The sequence below is a fragment of the Leucoraja erinacea genome, chromosome 27 (genome assembly GCF_028641065.1).
Source record: "Leucoraja erinacea ecotype New England chromosome 27, Leri_hhj_1, whole genome shotgun sequence".
Taxonomy (NCBI): Eukaryota; Metazoa; Chordata; class Chondrichthyes; order Rajiformes; family Rajidae; genus Leucoraja; species Leucoraja erinaceus.
The window spans coordinates 27,215,901-27,235,317 of NC_073403.1; the positions used below are offsets into that span (position 1 = coordinate 27,215,901).

Consider the following 19,417-nt stretch of genomic DNA (forward strand, 5'->3'; position numbering starts at 1 on the left):
TCCCTCCCCTCTCTCTCCCACTCTCTCTCCCGCTCCCCTCTCTCTCTCTCTCCCCTCTCTCCCCCTCTCTCTCTCTCTCTCTCCCCCCTCCCCTCCCTCCCACTCTCCCCTCCCTCCTCCTCCTCCCACTCCCTCCCTCCTCTCCCCCTCCCTCCCACTCTCTCCCTCCCCCTTCCCCCCCCTCCCTCTCTTCCCCTCCCTCCCACTCCCTCCCCCCTCTCTCCTCCCTTCCCTCCTGGTCTCCCCCCCCTTCCTCCCCCCCCTTCCTTACACACTCTCTCTTCTACCCCACTCTTCCCCCATCCACTCTCTCCACCCCCGCCCCCATATGTACTGATTCTTGATATTCCTGAGCTCTGGTCTGGGTGGAGAGACAGCTGTGGTAACTGAAGGTAGGAATACATGTTGGGACTGGTATGAACAATGTTGGGCAGAGGTATCATGGAGACATTCCTTCCAGCCAGTGGAACCTGACCCAAGTCAGATGGGGCTGAGTGTTGGGACTGCTGCTCTCCCTCAGCCCAGGTACTTGGAAAAGTAGTGTCTTCTGCAGGCCTTCAATGCGACCTGATCCTCATTGAACAGGGAAGGCTGAGGAAGGACAGAGGTTGGTTTCTGACCACAAGCACTAAGCAACAGTGCCAGTAAGAGGTATAAAATGCTTTTAAATAGAAATGATATGCTAATGCAGTTTAAATAGCTTTCTCCTCTTGAAGCAAAGATGCCCATCAACTAGGATATTATTACTCTTAAAATTTGAATATTACTTAATCTTTGTCCACCCCATCTACAACTTACTGCAATTTTTTAAAGTTCATCCTGCAGTTTCAGTTGGGGGTTATTCATGCCACAATGGTTGTGGAATTTACAATTTCCAGCTGTTCCACAACATAATTAACGTTAATGCTTCCTTCATGCTGATATGGATAGTTATGGTGATGCTATACTGTAAGGATAGGAAGAACACTTTGGCAAAAAGTTAATTATTTCAAGAATGACTGATATTTCTTCTTCAACTCGACAATTGTTTTTTACACAAGGTTTGTTGTTGGTGATGATTGAGGCTTTGTATGATTTGGAACCAAAGTAAAATATATTTTCGATCAGGAACATTTTATTGTCCTTCATCAGTTCATAACAATGAGAATTGATAGTAGCAGATTCTATGATTTATAATCATGAATCATTACATCCCCTATATGGATGGGACAGGTTTGGAGGGATATGGACCAAACGCGGGCAGGTGCGACTAGTGTAGCTGGGACACAAGAAATGCTACACTTGTCATGAAACCGCAGGAAATGCTACACTTGTCGCTTTACCTCCCCCCTTGACTCCATTCAAGGATCCAAGCAGTCTTTCCAGGTGTGGCAGAGGTTCACCTGCACCTCCTCCAACCTCATCTATTGCATCCACTGCTCTAGATGTCAGTTGCTCTACATCGGTGAGACCAAGCGTAGGCTTGGCGATCGCTTCGCCAAACACCTCCGCTCGGTTTGCAATAACCAACCTGATCTCCCGGTGGTTCAGCACTTCAACTCCCCCCTCCCATTCCGAATCCGACCTTTCTGTCCTGGGCCTCCTCCATGGCCAGAGTGAGGACCACCGTAAATTGGAGGTGCAGCACCTCATATTTTGCTTGGGCAGTTTGCACCCCAGCGGTATGAACATTTCAGGTAGTCCTTACTTTCTCCTCCCCTTCTCAGCCCTCTGGCTCTACCTCTTCCTTTCTTCCTTCCGCCCCCCCCACCCTCACACCAGTCTGAAGAAGGGGTTTGACCCGAAACGTTACCTATTTCTTTCGTTCCATAGATGCTGCCTCTCCAGCATTTTCATCTAGCTGTAGCTGGGACATGTTAGCTGGTGTGGGCAAGTTAGGCCGAAGGTCCTGTTTCCACACTGTGTCACTCTATGACTCAATGATCACCTACTTTTGGAAACAAGCTTGGCAAATAATATCCCATGTCCTTTGGTATATTCTCATGTTCTTTAAATTCCATACTTTAAGCCTAAAGTTTTAAATTTTACTTCCTAAAAACCAATCTGAACAATATAATGTCAATGCTGTTTCAATCATGTGAAGGATAGCAGTTACAAATGTTGAACGCCCTTAGCTTACACTAAATGGATCTAGAAAAATATTTAATTCCTGCATTGACTGCATTCTGCAAGGTTCTTTTCATGATTTTTCTGAACAGATTCCTTTGGCCAACCAAACATTTTGGAAACAGAGTGGATGGGGATTGTCCTGGTTTCAAACTACAGTAAAGGCCATTCAAACATGACACTCTTCAGATATTGAATGTATAAGTCCAAGTGGGACCTGTTGGGTTCCTGTCAGACCGGAGGCCTGGTAATATATTGGAAGGCGATATAACATCTGAAACCTTTCGGCTCACAGTAAGGTAACTCTGGAACCCTAACACCAACTGACGCGGGCTTCAAACTTGCTGTTAACTTTATTAACATGTGAAAGTTAAAAAACTACTTGCATTTTACTTTTTAATTCTCTTTTAGGTTTTGCTTAACTGAGAATTGAGAAAACAGAATTGAGTACAGTCCACACCATACTACTTTCCTCATGTGTTTTAAATCGGTGCCTAAATATGCTTAGATAAGTCATCTTGGCTGGTATCTTGCTAAGTCCATTTAAAGTTATTTTCCCAGTAGATATCTCATACGTAGTTACGGATTTATTCACTACTCATGCTAATAAAGCCGCTTTGAATTCTTCAAACTAACAACATTGGGAGAAGGACAAACCAGGAAGTAGGGAATGGAAGCATAATAGAGAATTAAGGTTTGGATATCTGTGGGTTAAATATTCACAGTTTAGACATTTGCACTGTGACAACATATCGTTGTTCGTGACTATACCATCTTAGTGGTCAGAGTGATCTGCACTCAGCCTTATTTTAAACATAATTGTATTCATGTCACCAACTATGGCCACAAGAATACTGCTACAAGATCCAGAATGGTTATTAAACCCAAAACTGGCTTATTTTGCCATTGGATTGTACATTTTCAAAATGGCAATCAATCTCGCCCCACACTTGACCTTTTGCCATTTGAATCCCAAGTTGTAAACAGGATAAAAATGTAACCGTTGATTAAAAAGTAGACGCTAGATTTCACTATATTTCAGAAGTTTCTCTTCAGCTTTTCTTTCAAATTACAGTTCAACTTCCTTTAGTTTCTGGAATGTTGGATTCTCCCAGTATTACCTGGCTGTGTTCAACAGCAACATCAGAAAGTTAAAGTTCATCACCTTGAGCATTGGTGGACAATGGTTTTACTGGAGCAGAGAGTGTATATTCTACAGACGGAAGATAGTTTATGCTCCTCCAGATCTGCAAGAAAGAAGTCAAATATTGCACAGATAGATAACTCATAGCACAGCTAGAGAAACAGGGCAAAGGCATAGCAACTTGGAAGCAAAAGAAATAACTTAATGTTGCAGTGAGAGTTGGTGTAACAATGGAATGAAATGATATGAAACGATACACAATGGCAGTGGGAGAATTCAGATCTGAGACTATGGCTCAAATATGTAGTTCCACTTCAAAAGAGCAATGAAACGAGTTGCAAATAAAATACCAAGCAAAAACTATGCTACCATGCCGCACAGACAAAAATCAAGGATTAGTGGTTAGTATTTAAGACTATAGATACTGGAAAGAACACAATTGTTTGAATCGTCCCTGGCTCACAACAAAAGGGTTCTTCACGGGCACATAATAGTCGATTGTTGCAGAGAGCTGCCCATTAAAAATACATGACATGTCCCGTGGCAAGGCAAAGCAATGTTTTCTTTGTAAAACTGTAATCCTTTCACTGGAGCGATTTTTGTTTTGAGTGGTTTTTAAACGCTACATTATATTCAAAGAAAAGTTCAAAGAACTCTCCTTCACACAATTGCAAATAAAAATATCCCCAAGAAGGCTCTATACCCAATGCCCCTGCCCTGCTAAACCCATGGCACTCCATTTAAGATGTTTTAAGCATATCTTTTGTCCCGCACCTTTTCAATAGATCCTTCAGTTCACTTATTCCCTTTTCAATATCAGAGAACTCCTTTGAGTATCATTACGTTTTAACCCCAAAACAATTTCTCAGTAGATACAAACTATTAAATGTAGATATTGTTCATTGATTAATTAAATGAACCAATCAAAAAAAAAAAGATACAAAATGTGGAAATAACTCAGCAGGTCAGGCAGCATCTCTGGAGAACATGGGTAGGTGACGTTTTTGATTGGGACTCTTCTTCAGACCAATTACAATGTATTTTTGAGCAGTAAATGAAATGGCAATAATAAGCTTGCGGATGCAAAGCAGTAGCAAGAACATTACGCGGTGATTAAATTGCTCCTTGTTGTGCAGCATCATACCTTCCTCTCCGGATGTTCCTTTCCGAGGTGAAAATAATAAAATAAAATGTGTTTAGTTTCCTTGTCATTAAAAAGAAAGATCACAGAACATGCAATAATCAAACAAGACCTGATTAACATCACATAACCAAATGTGAACGCACTTAAATTAGTGTCACCCATCAGTTGCAAATTCTTGAAGATGAAAATGTAATCATGTAAATATTTGGTCATAATTAGTCCATTTGGCCCATCAAATCTACTCCGCCCATTCAATCATGGCTGATCTATCTCTCCCTCCTAACCCCATTCTCCTGCCTTCTCTGTCTATCACTGCTTTAAAAATATCTATTGACTTGGCCTCCACAACCATCTGTGGGAATGAATTCCACAAATTGTATTTTTTGCTCTTTTCAGGAACCTTGGCACATTGTTTAAAAAGTGCCTTTACTCAAAGCAAAATAACTAAGCAATTACAGTACCCATAACTTCATGACTATTTCCTTCCAGTCCCAATCACTATGTTTGGAAAATGCTTTGTTACGGGAAGATTTTGTTCCATTTTCAGCTCTCAAGAAAAATAATCATCATTGTTCTTATTTAAAATAAAATCCTTTGAGGTTAGAAAGCAGAACCTTTGCTCTTTTAGATACTGAGTGAATCTAGACAGTATGTAATGATTTGAATTTTAAAATTGTGGCACAATAAATTTAGAAATGATCTTTAACTCCTTTTCAAAGGACATGAATCAGGCAACTGAACCGTCTAACAACTAGAGAGCAATCGTGAGCTACTATCTACCTCTTTGGAGACCTTCGGACTATCTCTAATCAGAACCTACTGGACTTTATCTTGCACTAAACGTTATTCACATTATTGCTCGATTGTAATCATGTGTAGTCTTTCCGCGGACTGGTTAGCACGCAGCAAAAGCTTTTCATTGTAAATATGACACCTTGGTACAGGTGACAATAAACTAAACTAATCTACACTAAACTAAGTAAAAGTAAAATAACATGTGAATCGGGGTAAGGACTAAAATCCAATTTACTTGTTTAGATTATAATATATAATAGCGAGACTTATTTATAATCTGGGATTAGGATGAGATAGTCGTTTTCATTTGGCTTGTATGAAAAATCAGGCCCAACAGGACAAGTTCATGCAGTGTAATGACAGCACATCATGCACTCTTTATATTTCACTGATCCAAGATAAATCCTACATCAAGTATTCACTGTTTTATACTGACATTTTTACGTAGCTTCTGCAAAGTTGTTTTTTTAGAGTCTAAAACTATTAACTTGTCATTTGAAAGCTGCTTCCCAATAAAAAATCATTGCAGAAACAAACCACAGCTAGAAGCCAATATCAGGATAATTAGAAAGGATTTGTGAATGACCACAAGTCACAATGAAGAGAAACACACCAAAGGTTTCACCTCCCTTGAGTCTGGCTTCATGTAGGGCAAACAGTGCTTTGAAAGTATTTAGTTTAGTTTAGAGATACAGTGCAGTAACAGGCCCTTCGGCCCACTGAGTCCGCACCGACCAGCGATCCCCATACACTAGCACTATCCTGCATACTAGGAAGAAATTTACATTTATACCAAGCCGATTAACCTACAAATCTCTACGTCTGTGGAAGTGTGGGAGGAAACTGAAGATCTCGGAGAAATCCCACCCGGTCACAGGGAGAACATACAAACACAATTTCAAATCAGCATACTGAAATAAGCAGATCAAGAAATGCTCAACACTTCAAAATTCTACTATCTAAGTGTCAAACAACTCACAGATCAATTAGAATGAGGTAGAAAGGATGAAGCTTTCTAAATACACGAGACAAACTTGTAAAGGGAATGTTTGTAAATTTCATTTTGCCATGCCTAGTGCACGGTAGTAGTTTAAATAATTTATTTCATCAAGGGCCGGCATAGTGGTGCAACTGTTGCTGCCTTACAGCGGGTTCGATCCTGACTACGGGTGCTGTCTGTATGGAGTTTGAGCCTTCTCCCTGTGACCGCATGTGCTTTCTCCGGGTGCTCCGGTTTCTTCCCACACTCTAAAAATGTACAGGTTTGTATGTTAATTGGCTTCGGTAAAATTGTAAATTGTCTCTAGTGTATAGGATAGCGCTAGTGCATGGGGTGATCGCTGGTCGGCGTGGGCTCAGTGGACTGAAGGGCCTGTTTCCATGCTGTATCAGTAAAGTCTAAAGTCTAGTCTGAAGTAAAGTCATGGACTGAGTAGAACCAATTTTTGGAGAAACCTACTTTGTACTATGGGTTTACCAGTTGTTTATCTCTTTCAATCATTATACATTGAAATGTAAAATTCGATTAATCTTTCAAAAATATATAAAGAATAATAAATGACATTTGATAAGATGTTTTATTTCATTGAGGAAGATAGTTCTTTACAAATCAGACCTGATAAAGCCTTTCCACCATCTATGTGCACAAGGCAGGAGTGTGATTGTCCTCTTCACAAGTCATAGGAGTAGAATTAGGCCATTCGGCCCATCGAGTCTACTTTGCCATTCAATCGTGGCTGATCTCTGCCTCCTAATCCAATTTTCCTGTCTTCCCCTCCCCCATAATCCTTGACATCTGTTCTAATCAAGAACTTGTCTATCTCTGCTGTAAAAATATCCTCTGTGGCAATGAGTTCCACAGATTAACTACCCTCTGACTAAAGAAGACTAAAGAAACGATCACTTGGCTGGATGACTGTAGCTCCAACGACACGCAAGAAGCCCAACATCAAGCAGGTGATGTTAATTCCAACCCTATTCACTGTCTGAACTATCCATTGACACAACATGGTTGCAGCGTATATTATCTATAAAAGGGACTGCAGTAACTCACAAATCCTCCTGTGGGAGCACTTCCCCAATCTGAAATTCATACCACCTACATGAGACTGGTGACAGCAGATGGACAGAAACACTTTCCTGTTAAAGTCAGGTAGAAATCAGGTGCAATAGTAATTTTAATAAATAAATAAATAAATAAATGGTACCAGGACCTGATAACGGGAGGTAAAACTACAAAAACAGACTTGGTTGGTAGTCCCCTTTCTGCGGAGTTTAATGTTATAATAGAGCGATTGTTCCTATTTTCTTTTTCTTTCTTTTCTAGGGTCTACTTTCTCACTTTACTTCCTTCTCTAACTTCTGTCCTAAGGGGCTTTCTTTTCCCAACACTCTTGCACTTCACGACTCTTGCGCACTTTCTTTACTTTCTTTACTTCTATCTTTTTCTTAAAGCTCAAAAAAAAAATGAAGCAGTACAAAAAATGTATTAAGATATATGTGTTGTGTAGTATTGTAATTTACCGTACTTCTAATAAAAATAAAATTAAAAAAAAAAAAAAGTCAGGTAGAAATCGGATACATTTCAATAAATGTGAAAGCAACAGTTCAATTCCATGCAAATATAGTTGCACTAATAATTTTTCAAAGGATGCTAAAAATTCTGCTGTAGACACAAAATAATTGTAAACAGATGTCTTTTTTTTTGTCTGTCCAGATCTATCTGTTCAAGCCAAGATTCATCCTTGCCTCAAAAAGCCAAATTGAAGCAATAGTAAGAGGAAATGTCCTGACAGCCATAGATGCCACACTGTCAGGCATCTGGGAATCATGACACTGAGTGTGACGGGCAGCATCTAATTTTACTGTACACCAAAGCAAAGCCAATCCCTAGCTGTCCTTCGTTTTAGGCAATCCAATTTATTCATTTCTCATTGATCTTTGGCAAGTTTCCTTTAACATAATTTGAACCTTTTGTTTTGGCAGTAAAATGGCCAAATCTTTGCAATTGTCTGAATAAAATAATTAAAACATTACATTTTCTCTTGGTGTCACTTTATTGCACAGTGGGCGTAGGACATTTTTAACTACACCCTTCCTGAATAAAGCTTCAGGAATAAGAAATCCCTGTAATGGCAGGAATCAATTAATACCAATTAAAGTCGAAAGCAATCCTCTTCAGGGAATGGTAGATCTCATCCTGGTTGTGAGCTGAAGGGAAATTTGGCTTTAGATTGCTTGTAAATGTAATTATTACATGCACATGACCCCGTGGATCCTAAGCTGAGAATGTAATTGAAATCCTGCTTTCATTTCTTGCCCAATCTTTGCAAAATCATTGTATCTACTGCAGAATCTAAGCACAAGAAGCATTTGGGTGTTAACTTCTGAATGGAGTAAAGTAGGAAGCAGTCAGGAAGAGGCATGCTTGTCGCTTACTTAAATCCCCATCCTGTACCCCCTAGGACAATGGCAGCCACTAGGATGCCGCCTGCGATGGACCCTATAATGATATTGGTACCACTAGGACCTGTGACAAAGGGGAGGGGAATGAAACCATGGGAATACACATGTCAGAATCAAAGCACTAACTTTTCAGAGACATCTCTATTACATCTTCACGTATCGCTTAATGTGGGCCCGGATGTTTTGAATTAAATAACATGTCCTATTTGGCACCAAATTTTTTCTTTGGAAGACTGTGGAAAGAAAAAGCACAAACGTTCAAGCTTAAAGACACTGTAGCCAAATGACAACCAATGAATAGACTGAGAGACTTGTGAGCAAAGATCATCGGCTTGCAAATTCAGCTCGTGAATTGTGTCTCTACTAAATTTAATTCTGCGGCATGGATGTAACGAGGAAAAAATCCAATCAATGTTTCAGGGACATCAGTCACATTTCTTAGAGCATTACTGAGGTCTGTTCCACTGAGGTCTTCCACCATTTGAAACAAACAAATGTACCACAGGATTGCTGGTGTATTTTTTTTTAGTAACTAAAAAAAGACAAAGTGAAATTCTGCTTTACCAACCGGGCAAAGTGATCATTTGTGAATAAGCAACTCATTGTATCAGCAATCCAGCTTTCTTTCCCATTAAACATTGTTCAATTGTTATCAATTCTTTTTGATTACTTTGTACTGACGCCAAAGAGGAATATCTCTTCCTCTGGTCCTACAACTCAACCTGTTTATCATGAATGCAATTCATCACCCACTCGAAATCTGTACACTCCAACAGACTTCATATTTCCTTACTGTTAGTTGTCGTGGGTATGGAGGAAGCTGGTCGAAGGATAACGCAGGATTTAGATCAGTTGGAAATGTGTGCGGGGAAATGGCAGATGGAGTTTAATTCAGACAAGTGTGAGGTGATGCATTTTTGGAGACAAATAGAAAGAATAGAGTAATTGTCAGGAACTTTAGAAATATTGATGAACAAAAGGATTTTGAGGTTGAAGCCCATAACTCTCTGAAAGTAGCAACTTGAGTAGCTGGAATGACTAAGATCATGTATGGCATACTTGCCTTTGTGGATCGGGGCATTGACTATAAAAATTGGGAAGTCATATTGCCACTACAGGAGACTTTGGTTAGCTCACATTTGGAATACTATAAGATAAGATGGGCAACATCTTGGCGCAGCGGTAGAGTTGCTGCCTCACCGCGCCAGAGACCTGGGTTCGAACCTGACTACGAATGCTGTCTGCTGTGGAGTTTCAACGTTCTCCCTGTGACCTGCGTGGGTTTTCTCTGGGTGCTCAGGTTTCCTCTCACATTCCAAAGTTGTGTAGATTTGTTGGTTAATTGGCTTCAGTAAAATCGTAAACTGTCCTTAGCATGTGTGTGTGTGTGTGTGTGTAGGATAATGTTAGTCTGTGAGGCTCGCTGGTTGGCACTCACATGGTGGACTGAAGGATCTGTTTCTGCCATATATCTCTAAACTAAACTAAACTAAATATGGAGGCTAAGGGCAGGGTGCAGAAGAGATTCACTAGGATGTTGCATGAACTACAGTTTATTAGTTATAAGAGGAAGCTGAACAAACTGGGATTGTTTTCTCTGGAACATCGGAAACTGAAGGGAAACTTGATAGGAGTATATAAAATTATGAGAGGCATAGATAATATATATGTCTATTTTTATTTCCTAGAGTAGAAATGTCAAATACTGGAGGGAATACATTTAAAATGATAGGGGGGGAATTTCAAAGGGTTTGCAAGATAGATAGATGGATGCCTGGAACGCGCTTCCTGAGGAGGGTGGTAGAGTCATGGAGTGATACAGTGTGGAAACAGGCCCTTCGGCCCAACTTGCCCACACCGGCCAACAATGTCCCAGCTACAGTAGTCCCACTTGCCTGTGTTTGGTCCATATCCCTCCAAACCTGTCCTATCAATGTACCTGCCTAACTGTTTCTTAAACGATGGGATAGTCCCAGCCTCAACTACCTCCTCTGGCAGCTTGTTCTATTCATCCACCATCCTTTGTGAGAAAACGCTACCCCTCGGATTCCTATTGAATCTTTTCCCCTTCACCTTGAACCTATGTCCTCTGGTCCTCGATTCCCCTACCCTGGCCAATAGACTTTGTGCATCTACCCGATCTATTCCTCTTATGATTTTCTACACCTCTATAAGATCACCCCTCATCCTCCTGCACTCCAAGGAATAAAGACCCAGCCTACACAACCTCTCCCTACAGGTCACACCCTCTAGTCCTGGCAACATCATAGTAAATCTTTTCTGAACCCTTTCAAGCTTGACAATATCTTTCCTGTAACATGGTGCCCCGAACTGAACACAATATTCTAAATGTGGTCTCACCAATGTCTTATACAACTGCAACATGGCCACCCAACTTCTATATCCAACTCCTATACTATAGAATCAATAAAATATGATAGCAGTGGTATTTAATCAGAGGTATGAACAGGCAAGGAATAATGAGATACAGACCATGTGAAGGCAGATGGAATTAATTTATTTTGGCATCATGGTCAGCACTGGCATGGTTGGACAAAGCGCCTGTTCCAGATCTGTACTCTTCTATGTTCTACATTCTGAATCTTATTTCCCTTTTGAATGGCACTGCTTGACAACATCCTGTCATATTTATGTTATATAGCCGACTACATCTTACTGGTCCTTCATTGGAGGGTAACGCAGTCTTTGGATAGTTGTCTCCACATTTAATTGCATAATGCAGCTTCAAACTTATGCAATTGAACACTCTTTGGAGTGAAGCAATTTGGACGGTTATAGTATTTTCGGTCACTATAGCTTAACTAGGCACTTCAGAATTGAAATAAACTTATGACTCTGACAAGATTTCCACATTAGTGTTACACAAGATGATATCATTTCCCACATTGTGTTCATGTTGGGGAACAGACTAGACTTCTCAGTCTCAGACTGTGCAAAACACAATGTGCTAGAGGAGCTCAGCGGGTCAGGCAGCTTCAATGGAGGGAATCGATGTGCAATGTTTCAGGTTAGGACCCTTCTTCAGGTTGATTGTAGTCAGGAGAGAAAGTAGAAAAATAGGTTGGAGTGGGACTAAAGCCCGGCAAGTGATAGGTGGATAAAGTAGAAGATTTTACCGAGGAGGAAGGATTACTACAGGTGTCAGGGATTATGGGGAGAAGGCAGGAGAATGGGGTCGAGAGGCAAAGATAGATCAGCCATGATTGAATGGCAGAGTAGACTCAATGGGCCGAATGGCCTAATTCTACTCCTATCACACGAAGGAAGCACAGATAAAAAGTTCCCATCCATTTGATGCTTGCAACACCATAGACATTGTTTCAATGTTGGACTGCAGCGAATAATTTGGATGTTTGACTGAGGATTTCAATGCAATGAGTGTTTTTTGCTCAATTGGATAGATGTCGCTTCACTGGCTCTAAAGCTGCAGACATTGAGGCAACTATAGATCATCCTTCAGCAGCCCTCTTGGGTTGAGATCCTTCTGAAGTCTCAGCAGTCTCTGGCATATTCTTCTGAATCTAGTCAATGTGGCCAGTCTTGCTCACTTTCCAGTCAATGATAACCCCCCCCTCGGATGTTGATGGTATAGACAATAGCAATGGTAATGGGGGATGCTATCCACTCCTCAAGGGAAGTGGTTGTGTTTCCTTTCGCTGGAGATGACCATTGTTGGGTACTCATTCCACTTCACATTTTATCTTGGGTTTTTGCCATAGAAACATAGAAATTAGGTGCAGGAGTAGGCCATTCGGCCCTTCGAGCCTGCACCACCATTCAATATGATCATGGCTGATCATCCAACTCAGTATCCCGTACCTGCCTTCTCTCCATACCCCCTGATCCCCTTAGCCACAAGAGCCACATCTAACTCCATCTTAAATATAGCCAATGAACTGGCCTCAACTACCCTCTGTGGCAGAGAGTTCCAGAGATTCACCACTCTCTGTGTGAAAAAAGTTCTTCTCATCTCGGTTTTAAGGGATTTCCCCCTTATCCTTAAGCTGTGACCCCTTGTCCTGGACTTCCCGAACATCGGGAACAATCTTCCTGCATCTAGCCTGTCCAACCCCTTAAGAATTTTGTAAGTTTCTATAAGATCCCCTCTCAATCTCCTAAATTCTAGAGAGTATAAACCAAGTCTATCCAGTCTTTTCTTCATAAGACAGTCCTGACATCCCAGGAATCAGTCTGGTGAACCGTCTCTGCACTCCCTCTATGGCAATAATGTCCTTCCTCAGATTTGGAGACCAAAACTGTACGCAATACTCCAGGTGTGGTCTCACCAAGACCCTGTACAACTGCAGTAGAACCTCCCTGCTCCTATACTCAAATCTTCATAGACATAGACTTAAACATAGACTTGTTGCACTGGGTAATGGGAGTGGAGAACCATTTGCTGCTTCCTCCTGATGGAGGAGTAACAGAAGATCCCTCCCACGGAGTAGACATCATGACTCACGTTCTGAGTCTGTCTGCAAACTGCGTGATGTGGCAGATATCTACTATCACTTGGGATGGTCCTGAGGTGAAGCTGATCAAAAGAATGTGGCTACAAGTTAGCACACAGACAGAATCAGGCATGGGTGACGATAGACACAAAAAGCTGAAGTAACTCAGAGGGACAGGCAGCATCTCTGGAGAGAAGGAATGGGTGGCGTTTCAGGTCGAGACCTTTCTTCAGACTGGTTAGGGATAAGGGAAACCTTACCAGAGATATAGAGGGTGATGTGGAGAGATAAAGAACAATGAATGAAAGATATGCAACACCTTGTTAAAACCAAATTCCTAAAATTTAGTTTGTGGATAACTTGCTTCTCCATTCTAGGGAGCACTCTTCCCAGAGGATGAAGGACACGCATGGATTAGCCTTCTTAACGATTTAGACGAGGGAATTAAATGTGACATTTCCAAGTTTGCAGATGACACAAAGCTGGGTGGCAGTGTGAGCTGCGAGGAGGATGCTATGAGGCTGCAGCATGACTTGGAAAGGTTGGGTGAGTGCGCAAATGCATGGCAGATGCAGTATAACTTTATAGAAATGTGAGGTTATCCACTTTGGTGGAAAGAACAGGAAGGAAGATTATTATCGGAATGGTGTCAGATTAGGAAAAGGGGAGGTGCAACGAGATCTGGGTGTGCTTGTACATCAGTCATTGAAAGTAAGCATGCAGGTACAGCAGGCAGTGAAGAAAGCATGTTGGCCTTCATTACGATTTGAGTTTTGGAACAAGGAGATCCTACTGCAGTTGTACAGGACCCTGGTGAGACCGCACCTGGAGTATTGTGTGCCATTTTATTCTCCTAATTTGAGGAAGGACATTATTTTTTATTGAGGGAGTGTAGCGTAGATTCACCAGGTTGATTCCTGGGATGGAGGGACTGACATATGATGAAAGAATGGGTCGACAGAGTTTGTATTCACTGGAATTTAGAAGAATGAGAGGAGATCTCATAGAAACATATACAATTCTTAAAGGATTGGACAGGCTAGATGCAGGAAAAATGTTCCCAATGTTGGGGGGTGTCCAGAACCAGTGGTCACAGTTTAGGAATAAGGGGTAAGCCATTTAGGACTGAGATGAGGAAAAACTTTTTCAATCAGAGAGTTGTGAATCTGTGGAATTCTCTGCCATAGAAGGCAGTGGAGGTACATTTAACTCTTAGGGTTTAAGGAAATAAGGGATATGGGGAAAAAGCAGGAACGGGGTACTGATTTTAGATGATTAGCCATGATCATATTGAATGGCGGTGCTGGCTCGAAGGGCCTAATGGCCTACTCCTGCACCTATTTTTCTATGTTTCTATGTGTACCACCAGACTCAGGAACAGCTTCTTCCCCTCTGTCATCAGGCTTCTGAATGGCCCTTCCATAGCCCAGGGTACTATCCAATTCATCTCTACCACATTGTGGACATTGGACTTTGTCTATGAAACTGGAACGCTACAATGCTGAGAACTATATTCTGCACTCTGTATCTTCCCCTCTGCTCTATCTATCGTACTTGACTATGATTTGATCGTATTTAAGTATAGTGTTATCTGATCTGATTGGATATAATGCAAATTAAAACATGTCATTGTACATCAGTAAAGTGACAATAATAAACCTAAACTTAAACCTAAAACTGGTTTGGGCTCCTCTGACCAAGAAACCAAGTCTTTAGACCCACTCCCTGTGTTCCAACGAGTGGCACAGTGGTAGAGTTGCTGCCTTGCTGTGCTAGAGACCCGGGTTTGATCCTGACTACGGGTGCTGTCTGTATGGAATTTGTACATTCTCCCTGTGACTGCCTGGGTTTTCTCTGGGTGCTCTGGTTTCCTCCCATTCTCCAAAGACGTACAGGATTATAGGTTAATATAGCGCAGGCTTGGCTATAGCATCGCCCAAAACCTCTGCTCAGTTCGCAATAACCAACCTGATCTCCCAGTGGCTCAGCACTTCAACTAGGTATGTTACAAAACCTACCTGAATCGTCATTGGGAATCTGCCCAAAGCCATGTCCGCGATTTTGGTGCTGTTTGGAGGGGGCGGGTTTAAAACGCGATTTTTACTAGGCTGTTCTAATCGCAGATGTTCAGCCTAGTAAATCATTAACGAAAAATCGCTGCAAGACCCGGTCGCAAAAGGTATTATTAGTTTTATAGGCCTCGATAATATAGTTATAATAGTTTTAAAATTACTCTCTCATTCCGCAACCTCTCGCAGCCCCAGGGTTTTATAAAGCAAACAATTAAAGGTATGTACCTTATTTTTACATTAAATGGGGCATGTATATAACCCTGTATATAAAATTATCTATAGCGAGTAGTTCATTTTGGGCTTTTTATATCCCGCAGTATTTTTCTCGGCATTTGAGGGCACTAATCCAGCGCGATGTGAACGTTCTAAACCAGCGCGTTCACATGAACCCACTAGAAAGCCGATTTAAATGGGCATTTATTTACAGCAATTGAACACTAAATTCCTTCCATTTGGCCTATAAATTAATGTAAATTAGATATAAAAATCATGTTATATTGTGAATTATTTGTGAATAATCTTTGGACTTAGGCTATTTAAAAATGTTAATCTTTCCTTAAGAAATGGGCTTTTGACTATCCAAGATCACAGCTTTTTTGTAATGTCCATTGAAAATCAATAGGGAACAAGATGCTAATTTTCGAGTATGAAAATGGCCATAACTTTTTTAATACTTGAGATATGAAAGTGAATTTGGTGTCAAATTAAACTTATTGTTATGCTTTATTTGATGGGATAAATTGCAGACTTGATTTTTTTAAATCTCAAAATTTTGTAACATTGCTACTTCAACTCCACGAAATCGACCTTTCTTTCCTGGGCTTCCTCCATGGCCAGAGTGAGTCCCACCGCAAATTGGAGGAACAGCACCTCATATTTTGCTTGGGTAGTTTACACCCCAGCGGTATGAACATTGACTTCTCCAATTTCAGGTAGTCCTTGATTTCTCCCTCCTTCCCCTCCCCTTCCCAGCTCTCCCACACCCTACTGTCTCCGCCTCTTCCGTTCTTTTTCCTGCCACCCCACCCCACATCAGTCTGAAGAAGGGTCTCGACCCGAAACGTCGCCTATTCCTTCGCTCCATAGATGCTGCCTCACCTGGTGAGTTTCTCCAGTATTTTTGTCTACCTTCGATTTTCCAGCATCTGCAGTTCTTTCTTAAACATTTCTAAATTACAAGTACTTTACACAAGTACACAACTTTTGCACCAACATTTTTTTTAAAGACAATCTATTTTTCTTTCTCTTTCTCAGTTTGATCTTTTTCATTGTTCACTAAACCGTAATTTTTATAATTGCTTAGTGAAACCATCAAAGACAGGTTATTTGCATTTTTCCCCAAGGAACAAACAACATTAAACCCACCTGGTGGTTTCTGTTGATTTGATAATGAATCAAAATGAAACAAATTAATATTTTGTTGAAGACATTTATATTCCTAGTTATTTGTATTTTGAAAATGTAAATAATAGTTTATCTCTTTATATGTGGGAGTGCATAAGGCTGAGGGGTGATCTTATGGAGGTGTATACAATCATGAGGGGAATTGATAGTGTGAACGCACAGTGTATTTTACCCAGAGTAGGAAGGGGTCAAGGAGAGAGTGTTCACGTCACGGCCCTGTTTCTGCCAATCGTTCCACCACCACGCACGAGAAGCACAAGAAGCAACAAAACAGACACCATTGTATGCAGATGCCGAGAAGTGTGTTCGGCTCTGGCTGAATTACGTCTAATCTTGTGTGTGGACTCGATAAGAAGAAAAGCCAGAGTAGGAATTAAGATCTAACAGCCATAGATTTAAGGTGAGAGGGGACAGATTTAATAGGAACACGAGGGGTAACTTTTTCACTCTGGGCACCGGGTATTTGGAACGAGCTGTCAGAGGAGGTAGTTGAGGCAAGTACAATAACAACATTTAAAAGACAATTGGACAGGTACATGGAGAGGAAAAGGTTGAGAGGGCTGTAGGACTAGCTTAGAAGCAGCAGCCTGTCAGCGTGGACAAGTTGGGCCGAAGGGCCTGTTTCCGTGCTGCGTGTCTCTACCACTCTTTATGAGAGATGTTTACTGTAGAAGTCTGTAGGTGCCATTGCCATTAAATTACTGTAACCTTTCACTGAATGGACTTTAAATTATGAAGAGGAACTGGTCCCGACGTATATTTAAATCAGTATGCTGGCTATAGTGTGACCATTTTTAATGAACAAGCAGGTATTTGAGAATGGATTATGTTGCATACAGACCCTTGTACTGTCCTTCTTTATCCTCTGCTGGAGTTGGATCTGGAAATGGGTCAAAGACGCTGCAGTCTTTCCCTGTCCAGTCACGGACACATATACATTGTGCCTCATTACTGCACACCTACAAGCAAAACACAAAGCATTCAGCCATTACAAACCGTACACCCATTTAGAACAATTTCCTTGTCTGTATAAATTATATACATTTATATCACATTTCCAATTATCAACACCTTGATTTAACAAATAAATCAACATGTTGACTCATACTTTGTAGTTCAGAACCAAATCTCTTGAGAACTGGAAGCTTTGCTGTAAAAGCTTTCCATAATATTTCAGAGTCAGGGTTCTGATTGACTGTTGGAAACCCTATTCCTCAGTCCGTGTTGATGGAATGCAGGGTACATAGTTAATGGCAAAAGCCTGAACAGCAGAGGGATCGTGATCCGATGTACAGAGGGATCTTGTGATCCAAGTCCAAAGTCGCAGCACAAGTAGATTTTGTGCTAAATTCAATTCAATTCAACTTTAATGTTATCGTACAAATATAAGTATGAGGACAACGAAATGCAGTTTTGCGTCAGTCCGTAGTAGTTGTGCATAAACAAATAAAAAAAATAGAAAGAGAGAAGATACAGAATAATCAAAAAATACAGTGTAATTAAACAATGGGGATGGAGGGACCGGATAAATCTATCGGCGGGACTCCGAGTTCAGCAATGTGATTGTATTATTGTGGAAGCTGTTCCTCATCCTACTATTACGTGACCTGAGGCTCCTGTACCGCCTCCCTGATGGGAGGAGGGCAAACAGTCCATGGTTGGGGTGTGAGGGGTCTTTGATGATCTTCCCAGCCCGTCTCAGACACCGTTTTCGGTGGAGGGCATCCATGGCAGGGAGCGGGGCACCGATGATGTGTTGCGCGGTTTTCACCACCCGTTGTAGTGCCTTCCTGTCCGCAGCAGAAGGCGTTTGGTATGCTTGCCCGCATTGGTTGGGGCACCGGGTATAAGAGTCAGGAAGTCAAGTTACTGCTTTGTAAGAGTCTAGTTTGGTTGCATTTAGAGTATTCAACTTCGTGTGTGAAGTTCTGGTCACCGCATTATAGGAAGGATGTGGAGACATTGGAGATGGTGTGGAGAAGGTTTACCAGAATGATATCTGAATTACAGGCTATTAATTACATAGTCACCAACTCCATTTAGACCAGATAAGTGTGAGTACGTCAGGCCACTGATCCCATAACAGCATTATTGGTGGCTACAATGCTAACTAAAATGTATTTTCGATTGCATTTGGCAATAAAAAGATGAAGAGGATAAAATTACGTGGTACTTTTGAACTAACTGAAGGAATTAAACCAACTCTGTAATGAGATATGTGCAGGTTTCGAGAATTTGGATCAATAATGGAGGAAGAACTCAGACAATATAAAGCTGATAGGAATGAAACATTTATGTAAACAACGACACAAAAGCAATACAACTGCATTTTAACAGCAGCAGGCAGCAAATAAACAGAGTCTAGCACGTCCTTCAAGTGTAAAAGCTCACAAATCTTGTCAGGAATTCCTTCTTATGGCAGCTGTATCCTAAAGTCTGTGGGACCTGTTGCTGCTCCAGAATCACAGTTTGAGGGGAAGTCCGTGAGTTAATTCATGGCACGCATTTATATAATCAATAAGTTGGCACTTCTTCTCTAATCTACTATCAACCATGGACCATGTTTTTGGAACCAGCTGCTCTTCTCAGCGATGAAAGTAAAGGTCATTTGTTATAACAGCACCGAGCTAGCCTCAGATGTCTCTGAGAAAGAAAAGTTTATCTTATCTTCACGCTCGTGTCCTTGCAGCTGTGGATCAGAGGCCTCGTGGTTTACTGATTCTTCTAAGTGAGCCTCATTATTTTCCCAAGCACCTAATTGTTTTCCTAAAGGGCCAGTCCCACCAGCATGCGACTGCAGCGGCGAGCGCTACCA

The 19,417-nt window shown here is 41.3% G+C and overlaps 1 protein-coding gene across 2 annotated transcripts in view; it reads right to left on the bottom strand.

Moving 5' to 3' along the window:
* Positions 1 to 292: 292 nt before the first annotated feature.
* The window catches only part of adam11 (ADAM metallopeptidase domain 11), a 145,282-nt gene continuing 126,157 nt past the window's right edge, over positions 293 to 19,417 (bottom strand). Inside the window, exons 24-27 of one of the 2 annotated variants that reach the window (XM_055657337.1) lie at positions 17,444 to 17,561; positions 8,628 to 8,718; positions 4,395 to 4,412; positions 293 to 3,353 (exon numbers count right to left, since the gene is read on the bottom strand). In XM_055657337.1, coding sequence (XP_055513312.1) covers positions 3,338 to 3,353; positions 4,395 to 4,412; positions 8,628 to 8,718; positions 17,444 to 17,561 — 243 coding nt within the window. In that variant the 3' untranslated portion in view covers positions 293 to 3,337. Of the gene's footprint in view, positions 4,413 to 8,627; positions 8,719 to 17,443; positions 17,562 to 19,417 lie in introns of both variants that reach the window. The other variant, XM_055657336.1, reaches the window with a different exon arrangement.